Source organism: Zingiber officinale, chromosome 8A (assembly GCF_018446385.1).
Source record: "Zingiber officinale cultivar Zhangliang chromosome 8A, Zo_v1.1, whole genome shotgun sequence".
Classification (NCBI taxonomy): Eukaryota; Viridiplantae; Streptophyta; class Magnoliopsida; order Zingiberales; family Zingiberaceae; genus Zingiber; species Zingiber officinale.
The window spans coordinates 58,852,844-58,864,568 of NC_056000.1; the positions used below are offsets into that span (position 1 = coordinate 58,852,844).

The 11,725-nt window shown below is 38.6% G+C and overlaps 1 protein-coding gene across 13 annotated transcripts; it reads right to left on the reverse strand.

Moving 5' to 3' along the window:
- Positions 1–2,646: 2,646 nt before the first annotated feature.
- LOC122009186 (F-box/kelch-repeat protein At5g43190-like) lies at positions 2,647–11,310 on the reverse strand. 13 transcript variants are annotated; one of them, XM_042565254.1, is made up of 4 exons: positions 10,687–11,310; positions 10,216–10,389; positions 3,452–10,093; positions 2,647–2,937 (listed from the first exon to the last, which is right to left on the reverse strand). In XM_042565254.1, the coding sequence occupies exons 1-2, from the start codon at positions 11,291–11,293 to the stop codon at positions 10,226–10,228; spliced, it is 771 nt and encodes a 256-aa protein (XP_042421188.1). In that variant the 5' UTR covers positions 11,294–11,310; the 3' UTR covers positions 2,647–2,937; positions 3,452–10,093; positions 10,216–10,225. The 13 variants fall into 13 exon arrangements, with proteins under 13 accessions (XP_042421188.1, XP_042421185.1, XP_042421186.1 ...); XM_042565251.1 differs by adding an exon at positions 3,040–3,077 and having other exon boundaries at positions 3,452–3,542; positions 10,216–11,310; XM_042565252.1 differs by adding an exon at positions 3,040–3,176 and having other exon boundaries at positions 3,452–3,542; positions 10,216–11,310.
- Positions 11,311–11,725: the final 415 nt, after the last annotated feature.

An 11,725-nucleotide genomic window follows, 5' to 3' on the forward strand; every position in this document is an offset into this window, starting at 1 on the left:
TCAGATTACAACTCACTCCTTGATTCCTTAGCAGACAAATTAACTGCTAACCAAAGAAGACACTTTCTTATGAGGGAAAGGCACAACTCATCACTTCAGTGCTTCAACTTTTGGCTCTCTATATTACCTATTCTCCTTGGAATTATTGACCGCATTTACATCATCTGCAATTCTTTTATGTGGACATCCAAATATTCTCTGGCGTCTTGGGTGGATATATATAGGCCCAAAGAAGAAGGAGAACTGAGATTTCGTGATTTGAAGTTTGGAACCTTGCCTTATTGGCAAAGGTACTATGGCGAATACAGGCAAAGGAGGATGTTCTTTATATCAAGTGGGTGCATCATACCTACTTGAGGCGGGTAGACATATAGACTTGGGAGGTGGTGTACTTGGATTCCCCGCTAATCTAGTAGCTGTTGCAGATCTGTGACCTTATCCTTACGACTATTGGGTCGTTGACAGGGGCTATGCATAGGCCGACAGATTGGTTTGAGCAGGATAGAGGTGTGGCTAGGGCTTATGACTTCTTTAGATACCCCAGTCCTAAGAAGTTCTGAGTGTGGACAGTGTAGAAGCCCTACATTCAGTCTAGCCATGCAGTTACGCTTTAGATACTAGCTTAGAAGTAACTTTCCACTAGAGATAGACCAAACTATTTGGAGAATCAGTGTTGTACCTTTTGTAGGCGAGAGATGGAGACGTAGGAGTACTTGTTCTTTGGGTGTCCTCTTGTAGTGGTCTTATGGTAGAGGATCCAAGAGTGACTACATATGAGATAAGGGATGTCTACCTACTGGTGAATGCTACATGTCTTCAAGCATTTCTTCATAGGAGGTCGTTTCTGTAGGGGATCGGTAGTCGGCTTGAAGGGGGGTTGGATAGACGGCATCCCCAAATACTCGCTTCTTACTATGATGTTAGCTTGCGCAGCGAAATACAAACAAAATAAATATGAAAGCTAAACACTAAAAGAAATGCAAAGACTAATAAAGACAAGCAAACCAATTAACATGTCGATGTAACGTGGTTCGGATATATCTTGCTCCTACTCCGCGGCTATCCGTAAGGTGGGCGATCCCTATCCGTCGGTGGATTAGCCCCCGGCAAACTCCGGCTATCTCAAGTCGCTCCTTATGGGTGGAGAAACCTCACCACAACACCAACCAAGACTCTTGAGACTAGTAGACTACTAATTAGGGTTTACCACCACTAATTTCGTCAGGGATAACCAAGCTTCCAAGCCTTGGTTATATAGGCCGCGAGTTGAAAACTCCGCCTACCAGTCGACTGCTAAAACTAGCAGTCAACTGCCCTCTGTGGAAATTCAACCGTTATATCCCAACGGCTCAATAACAGTCGACTGCTCCACACAAACCGAGCAAACAAAAACATTATGTTCGCTGCCATTCGACTGCACCAGTCGATTACACCAGTCGACTGCTGAAAACAGCAGCTGACTACTACAGTAACTGCTACAGTGAACCCTAAACTTAAGATTTTACCCCGAGTACAATCTCTCAGCACTCGAACCCCCACCCTTATGACTCACTTGACGCTATTTTGCAGCCTTGGCCTCTTGCATTCAAGCCTATTTCCTTTGGCTCTCGTCCCTCGAATGCATCCAAGCCCGCGACTCGTCCCCAATGTCATCCTTCGCGTATGCCTCGAAGTCACTTCCCTTGGCCCTTGTCCTTGCTACCTTGCCCACGGTCTCTCGAATGCATACAAGCCCGCGGCTCGTCCCCAATGTCATCCTTCACCGGACCCGAATCATTAACTTGAGTCACATGTGTATCCTGCAGTCCTGCACAACTCAAATATACATATCAAATACAAGGGTGAATCTAACTTAAACCCTTTGCCCAACACCAAAATACATGGTCGCACGGACCATTGGGATTACTCCAACAGTTTCTTGACTAAAGCCAGACCCCTTGCGATGTCGACTTTGATATACTTTGTATGGAGTACTAGGAATAATTGTATTTTTGATGATGGACAATTAGAGAGTGAGAAAATTTTTTAAAAAAACACAAATTCATGTTTATTGAGAGTATTTTTTTGATTTGATGTTACATCATTAGACGCTACTAATTATCGGATTTTGTACTCTATACTTACTTTCGTATATACATTTTACTTATAAAAAAAAACTTAATTATATAAAAAGCATTTGGGTTCTTGTAGGCTTAAATGAAAATGCATATGGATTTAACACTACCTCAGTCGCTTCTCCTTGGCCTTTGGTTTCTTCTCGCTCTCTATCTTCTCCGACAAAGCCAGAAGAAAAACTCTACCTCCCACTTAGTTTTCTTCTAAACTCTCCACACCATCTTGAAAAAATTTGTTATTCAAATGGCTAATATTAAAAGAAAAATTGTCAACCATGAGTCTTAACATTCAACTGTAACATAAAACAAGACCTTTTCAGTATTAGCTCAAATTATCTGAGTAGATCTGTTGAGATTTACACCTTTAGATTATTAACAGTCGTAGCATATCTAAAAGGCATCTCTCAAGTCTTCTACGTGATTTTTTTTTTGAGTGGAGATCCAAATAATGAGAATTTGTGTTGTTAATTATCAATCCATATGATATAACTATAACTGTTTTACTATAAATGGTCATAGACAAGGATACGAGTAGCTGCAAAAAGAAAAAGAGCATAATTTATATCGACAATAACTTTTGTTTATTTTTGTCAGAATACTTAACAAAATATGCTTCCATATCCCAACACCAAGCAATCGCTTCATATACAAGGTGGGACATAAAACTGAAAGGGGCTTTCGATATCTTTAAGCCAAATATCAGATGATTGAGAATCTCAGTTTTGAGTTCTTCATGGAAACAAAACAAAATAGCACTGGATGACCTCGAGCACCTTCATACCTCCATGAAGGAATACACAAACAGCAACATCAGGTTAGGGTTCTGCAATCAAGAGTGAGGTGGTCAGAAAAACCAACAAAACCAATGACTTCTACACCAAGACATCAAAATCCATTACACAAGTAATACACGATAAGCAATTACCTAAATTTTATCGACCATAATCGAGTCACATGTGCATTCTGAGAAAATGCCCAAGAAGCACACACATAAGAATCATGTTGAGCATGGTATGCAATTTCAAAGATGAGGAGTATTATCAAGGATCAGCTTATGATTTCCTAGAACATTAAACAATGAGTTCATGTAAATAGAATAATGGAACATGAATTTGTTGCTACCGGGGAGACTGAACTTCCTAGGTTAGTCAACGAATTGGAGCAATGGTGTATATTACGAACCAATCACAATAAAAACGAATTTTCTCATGCAACTCCTAGTCAAGTATAAAAATAATCTATTCCCACCAGGTACCTGCTCTTATTGTTGACTATAATACATATTCTGATTACAGAAAATTGATATACTTAAAACAATAAGCTATGAAATACTCAACTGTGCCCCTGAATTATAATGGCGACTGAGGCAGCATAATGTTGCAGCAAAATGTGAACAGGCTCCAAAAAACCTAAGTCTTGTTAGTGCAGCTGACAAATATTCAGGGAGAGTATGCCATAGAGTCAATTTCCAAGAGACAAAAAGGAAATCTTCGTCAAATTAAAAATCCTGCAATATTGAACCACAACATTCCAGCTGAATCTCTGAGAACCTGTGAAGCCCATACAAGACCAGTGTAGAGGAAGAATACTTGCCCATAATTCATTCCATTTTATAAGTGTGTGAATTTGTTGAACATAGTACAATAGCAATTGAATCCGTCAGTCTCCTCTCCTCCAGTCTCTAGACTCCTTTTTTTCCACTCTGTATAAATCATATAAGTATTGCAAAGTGGATTGTATCGAACTAGATCATGGTTCATCTACCATCAATTATCTAACCCTCCTTCCATGTAATAAACACTATTAGTATTTGCATGTCCAATTAGATGTTTTTGAAGTGACAAATCTGGAGTTAAACGTCATCATTAACAAGTACTGGAATTTGTACTTGATCTTTGAGGTAGATTAGGTTTGCTGTTACACTTGGCTAAGAACTAGATATGACTTAGTTCGCATTGATAAATGTGTATGTTGACTAGTTGGTTATGCTGGATGGAGTGCTGTAAGTGTGTTCAGATGTGAAAGAATTTAAATCAATAAAAGAGAATAAAAGTCCACATAAGGGGAGCCTTGGCGCAACGGTAAAATTGTTGCCATGTGACCAAAAGGTCACGGGTTCGAATCCTGGAAACAACCTCTTGCAACAAGCAGGGTAAGGCTGCGTACAATGGATCCTTTCCCGGGACCCCGCATGGCGGGAGCTTTCATGCACCGGGCTGCCATAAAAGTTCTTTTGCTACCCTGCTCTACTCTTCTAATCCCTAATCTGTCCTCTTCATCATTCTGTACTCTCTTCTCCCATATAGTTTCTCTTCATCCTTTCTACTGTGCTCTCTGCTTCATCATTATATATTCTCCATCTTTCCTTACCCTACTTCTGTGTCACATTTCTTTTTTCTATTTCTGTTTTGTTTTCCTCTTCTGACCCCTTGTCTTTTTTTTTTCAGTTTTTCTTCTCATCACCACGGAAGATGATCTCTATTGCCCATTAAACTAAAATATAAATGTTTCATCTCCAATTTACAAATCCAAAATTAAATATATGATTTCATGGAATCAGCGCTGATCAACACGGGCAAAATTTATGATTTCGCTAGCCAACTTGCACTTACGAGCGTGGTGGCCTTGTAGAGGTCTCCACAAGATCATGAGGCCGCCACACCTCATGGTGGACTTGTGGAGGCCTCCACGAGGTCATGAGGCCATTATGACCTCGCAGACGCTTTTGCGACCTTGCGATGGCCTCACCTAGCCGTAATGTGGATCGACAACTCTAGTTTTTTGTAATTTATTTTTATTTATTTTCCTTCCTTTTTTTCTAATTTACATTTTTTTATTTTTTTATAGTTAATTCCTTTCCCTTCTATTTTCCTTGTTAATTTGTTTCCCTATTTTAAAGAGAGACTAAGTACTTCTTTGGAGATATAGAAGATGAATTGTTTAAAGATGAATAGAAGAAATTTATGCAATGCTAATGCACAAGGCAATGGAATAAGTATTCTTGTTAATCAGCATCAAAATCATAACCCTCTAAACTTATAACTTCAATGTGTCAATTCAATCGCTACTTCTAGCTTTCTCACTAAGTCATTAGTCAATATGAATTCTGACATTAATTGACTGAGTTCAATTTGTCAGTTACCTAATCAACTAGGCTTCAAATAGATAAATTATGTTTGTGAGTCACAAAGCCTGAATCAACTCCTTAGTCGAATGGAAACACCCTCCAATCAACAAGACACTCACTACAATCATTCCAATGATCAAATTTTTACCTAAGTTGAGAACCTCTCTCCAGGTTACAACTCACACAATTCACTCATGAGTTTGCTTACCTTCTACAACTTGCTAGATTTCTCATCCCTAGAATGCACCAAGCCCTCCATGTGTCATCCTTCACACTTCACCTCCTTCCGGCTACTGTCAACATTGAGCCTAGATGCTCCTTATCCTATAGTCCATCAGATATCCCATTAACGGATCTCAAGCTACCAAGCCAACCAACTTAGTGTGTCAATTTAAGCACCATGAGATACTCCAACACCACCTTCTCGTCCTACAATTCCTTGAATGACTCATGCAGCCTTCTCTTAACTTCATCAAACCTACAATCCCTTGAGCATGTTGTCATGGCCGCACTAAGTCATCATCCACACTCTTAACTCATCAAATCACAAGCACCACGAGCTCCATATCCTTCTTGCCAAGTTCCTGCACAACTTAACGCATATATCCACCTTAAACCTTGCCAAAACACTAAAACTCATGATCACGCTTGATCACTTAGGATATGATTACACCAACAATCATCCTTTTTGAGTTTGACAGTCTATTTTAGAAAAATAAATAAATGAAATGGGACCTAAAATTTAGCTTTCCTTATACCTAAGTTCGTCCTAGAGTTAGGAATTTTTCAAAGAGCACATGAGGTTTCCAAATACCTTTTCTTCTCCCAAAGGTGAGAATTCCAACTTCCTTTTACTCCCTTTTTGACATATATATAAAAAAAATGCATCAACAATGACTAAACATATAATTTAATCATTAATTGTATTCCAAACCCCCACATAGATTTAAATGAATACCCCAAGTTATCATGAATGTCCTATTTCTAAGCATTCCGCACAATAACTCCAATCGACTATCTACAAGTCACTAGTCAACCTTAATTTATATGAATGTGCTATTTTTGAGCATTTTGCAAAACTCCATTTGTCTATCTACGAGTCACCAGTCGACTCTCATTGTCACAGACGATTTTGCTGCTAAATTGTACAAACGTATTCACAGATCTCTAATAATTTCAAAATTTTACAAAGAGGTTCATTACAACTATATAGTGTTTTAAAGTTTGATGCATTTCTCAAAATTAGTTAAAAGTTTAATTTCCTCCTAGTTTTGTTTTGACACCTTATAATTTTATGTGTCAAAAAAATACTGAATTGCACTCATGCATTAGTTTATTTGACATCAAATACAATTGGTATCAATTTCATGCAAATTAAATATTAACTCCAATGTTTCTCTGTATGAAACTATTCTAATGCACTAATCTAGGATTTAGCTTTCCACTCATTCCCAAACCCATTGATATACCCTACCTTTTGAATGCTAAAGGTACATTTTTGGGGATTCAAAACCTATTACTCCTAATTGGCTTCACAAGTCATTCAATAGAGATGACCTCTCTAAGCATCTTTGTAGATTAAAATGCCTTACCAGCATTTTTAGACTTAAATGGTTCCCTTGTACCATAATCATAAGCTACTCTAGTATATGATAGTATGTTGACCTTATATGATTGTTTGTACTCTAAACCAGATTTAACATACTTTAGCCTTTGTTTCCCTAGAAATCATGTTCAAACCCTTGGATTCATTGGTAAATCTCTAGAATTATCATGCTTCCCTAGCATGCCTTAGCATATTTCTTTCCTCTTGATTTGAGCTTCCAATTTTCTTCAACTCTCTTGGACCTTTTCTTCTTCATCAGCCCCTTATTTGGACACTTAGTATAGTATTGGCCTCTTTCATTGGATGTGAAGCAAATGATAGTATCTTTCTTCTTTGCTTCTTTCTTCCTACAATTTAGATTAGTAAAATTATGAAATTCACTAAGTTTAGGAGATTTTACCTTCTCTACCTCCTTAGCATGTGGACATTTATTTTTATAATGTTCCTTCTCATTGCATCCAAAAAAGTGATGTGCTCTTTAGTCTTGATTTGGATGGAAGAGATTGAAGATTTACCTTCCAATTTTTATCCTCTATTAACTAAATTGGATTCATTCTCATCCCTTGACGAGGTGAATCTCTACTTATCCAACGATGAAGTCGTGTCTTCATTGATTTCCTCAATAAATGGACTTTAAATCTCTTCTTTAACTTCATCTTGTGAAATTTTAGAATTTTCTTACATCACTTCAGCTTCCTCTTCAAATTTTCTCATTGTCTTTGAGTTTTCTCTTCTTGTGTGGTTCTCATGAGCAAACAACTTTTTGGCAAAGTTCCTTGGCATCCTTATATTAGCCCAATCTTGCTCAAAACATAATTAGGTAAACTGAAATAATAGATTCTATAGCCTTAGTGTTACCTTCAAAAACACCAATTTGTTATAATGTTCATTTGCTCTCCTTGATATTTCTTCCCCTTTCTTGTCTTTTGGGACTTCAAACCTCTCTTCCTCTCTCCCCCTCCCCACTCCATGTCAAGGAACATTCCAAAAACAATTTTGAACCAAGTTTCCATCCTTTTTTTTCAGAAAACCATTTTCTTTTGCCATGTTGGAACTTCGTAGACCATCCTCTCCGTTTCTTGGCTTTCAACAACAATTCCACTTGTTAATATCTAACAATCTCCTCCTTAACTTGTAGCTCTCTTTGTAAACCATGCTCCTTAGTCCTTGAATAGCGCTCTTGTTCTAATTAATACCACTTGTTAGAACCAATGAGGTAATTGGTTGAATGACTAAAGAGGGAGAATATCAATTAACCTACGAATAAAATCTTTTACTCTTGCTAATGTCTTAGCAAATTGCTAAGACATAGATTATATGCAGCGGAAAAATATAAACAAAAACAAATCAATACACACTAATCGCTAACACAGTGGTGTAACATGATCTAGAGCCCTTATTTCTACTCCACGGTTAGGAGGTGGAGAAACCTTTTACACCAATCTTCTTATAGGATTTACATAAAGTAAGACTAAAAAGATCTAGGCCATGAGTATAGGAGAGAAAGACTCGAGATATTATACAATTAATGACATCCAAAAACTTCGCTCAGTCTGTCTTTTATAGCCTCCAACATCTTCAACTTTTACTTTATCTTCACTTTTTGTTTTGTCATCGATTAGTCGACTAGACCCACCTTCAGTCATTGACTGTTTTTCTTATGGCGATAGTCTTTCAATCAGCCAACAGCCAATCAACAAACTTCTAGCATCAGTCAGTTGATCTCCTATAGACCCTAGATCATCTGAGAATTACAACTTCAATGTGTCAGATCAGCAACTACTTCTCACTTGCTTGTTGAGTCAGTAGTTGACTAAACTCAATCACTTGACTACCCAATTGTCTAGGCTCCGTCTATTTGTGAGCCACCAAGCCTGAGTGAGTTGACTCATTTACCAATCAACTAGATTCTAGGAACACCTCTAGTCGACTAGTCTCACTTACGATCATTCTAATCGCCTAAGTTGAGAACTACCTTCTCCCAAGGTTACAAGTTTCTCAACCCTCACAACTCACTCATAAGCTTATCTTTCGCAACTTGACTTTGTCACCAAGGTCATCTCCGGTAGGTTAATCGTCCCTTATATAACACCAAGCCCTCAACTCGCTCCACACATTATCCTTCATGCTTCACCTACATAGTTCGTCTTTTTTTTTAGCAAATATCAACACACTGTCACAATGTTTCTCATCCTAAGGTCCCTCAGTTACCCCATAATATCCTTCTCAAATCTCCATCAGGTCTCGAGACACCGAACCAACCAACTTAATCACATGAAGTCAAGTTCTATGAGCTACTCCAACATCATCTCAATACTTCTCGTTTGCAAACCCTCACATGCCGCATGCTACATTCTCCAAACTCTATCGAACCTCCAAGCCATTGAGTGTGTTGCTTTAGTCATGCCAAATCATCACCCACACTTGACCTCGTCGAGTCATATGCTCCGTGAGCTCTATGTGCCAAATTCATGCATAATGCATATATCAAATACATATGCAAGTCTATCTTAAATCCTTTGCTCAACTATCAAATTTTGAACGATTGAGCCCAATCACTTAGTGCACAATTGCAACAATAAAGCGTTCTAGTAAAAGTGAAGATTTATAAAGATAAAATGGATGTTTGTTCAAATCTAAGTGGTAGGTACAGTATCTTGATCAAGTTGCATGAGACATAAGGACGGTTGTTTTTTATGTACCATTATGAGCGATCATCAATTAACAAACCTAAAGGCGAATAGCTCATGCCCTAAAAACAAGGAGTTAACTCTACTGATCAATCAGGTCATTAAAGCACTATGGCTAACAACATGCCATGTAAAGAATGCAAATATAGCAAAGACTCCTAAATGGTTGGGCTCTTGTTTATGGATCAATTAGATATAGAAGAATTCAAGCATGTGAAAATAGATAATTTAGAAGCTACATAGATCTTAAATCAGTAAAATTAACTTTGATGGTGAAAATACATATGGAGTGTATGAGAAATTGGTGTATATGAGCACAGAGATACACTTTCTATGTTTGTTTAAATTTTTGTTCACCAAAAAAAAAACTTACAAATTGAAAGTGGCTTCTTAGTGGAATAGTTAAGAAAATGTCCCTAGACATGAAAAGATAACTGCAAGTCTATCCTACATTGTTCAATTCACCTTCCCTATACTTTATAAGGCATGATATCTCTCTTGCAACATCAATCTAGAGTCCAGCAACCAAAACTGTCTAACATAGATATATTATATTCTGCAAAGAAACAAGAAAGGATTAACCTATTCATATTGATCAAGAAACAAATAGGCTTTAGCCCACAAGGTTCAGATCGACATATTAACATGGAGCAAGTACATCATTCTACTTTTGCTTACCTTCATATACTTATTTCAATAATTGCACTGAAGGAACCAAAGCATGCCCAATCCAAGATTTCCTGCTCTTAGGCTGTTCACAGTCAGGTGCCCGTGACCAAATCTTTGAGGACATGTCAAACATTATAATGCTGAACTCTCTGGTATTGCAGAACAAAACAATCCCCAATTGATCTATTGTATCAAAATTAAAAAGACCGTTACCACAAAATTGCAGAAAGATTTCATCAGGCATAAAACAAAACATCCCCCATTGCTTTTCCACTAAATCATACTCCCAAATTTCAATTCTTGTGATTGTCAATTCTTCTCCATCCAAACCACCAACTAAGAATAACCTCTCCTCGAAAACCAACAAATGAAAGCACAATAGAGAAAGTGGAAGCTCCTCATCTACCACGCTCCACATTCTTGTTTTCAGATCGAATGCAAGTAGATGATCGGGATCTCTTCCAAGAACAAACAGCATACCATTCAACAAGATCGCATTGCCTAACATCGCATAGTGATGCGGAAACTGCCCTGAAGACTCCCATCGGCGAGAAGCAGAATTATAGACCTGGCAATAGGAGGGTCGAAGAATCCCACCATCGATAACGTTCTTGCTGGAAGACACAATCTTAAAATCCGTGGAGGCCTCGTCTTCAACCAGTGAGAGGATATAGGAATGAAACGACATCGGGGCGATGGGGGTGACTGTCCTACAGAGGAGATCGGAGACGAATTGCCCACCTTCAAATTTCTCGGCGACGACCAGACAGCCGCTGGAGGTGTGGATGTGGCACAGCGAAATTGGGAGGGGGAGGTGGATCCAGGAGGCGCGGATGGGCAGGAAGGCAATGGCGCTGGGGCGGCGAGCGCCGATGCCGTCGATGAAGAGAAGAAAGATGAGGTCGTCGAGGTGGCGGGAGCGGCGGAGGGAGTAGGCGGAGAGGAAGGAGGGGGAACGGATGGTGTGGAGGAAGGAACGGGAGAGGGACTTGCAGACGAGTAGGGTGGAGATGGGGAGGAGGAGGAGGATGGATTCTTGCAGGTTGAGAGGAAGCCTCTCCCAGTCGGAGTCAGAGGAGGACGCCATGGCAGACCTCGTTTGTGTTTTTAGAGCTTGCGCTCCTTTTATTTCTCTAATTTTTAGGGTTAGATTGAATAATAATAATAATAATAATAATAATAATTGAGACAAGAATGTTCTTCCTGCCTTCGATGTTTCTAGTAATGTTTAATAAATGTAGTCAAACGAGTTATTCGAAGCTCGATTTGATAAAAAATTCGTTCGAATTTATTCGTTTATCTTATCAAGCCGAACTCGAGCTTGATTTCGAGCTCGACAATTTTATCGAGTCGAGCTCGAACTTAAGGATATTCGGCTTGTGAGCTCGCGAACATATTCGTTTGTAGGCTCATGAGCCAAAAAAACGAACCTTAAAACGAGCTCTAAAATGAGCAAAAAAAAAAGTTCTAATACGAACCTTAAAACGAGTTCTAAAATAAGCCCGAAACGATCCCGAGC

Excerpts from the sequence above, each read along its gene's own strand:
- LOC122009186 (XM_042565248.1), bottom strand. The coding sequence starts at position 11,293 with ATGGCGTCCTCCTCTGACTCCGACTGGGAGAGGCTTCCTCTCAACCTG.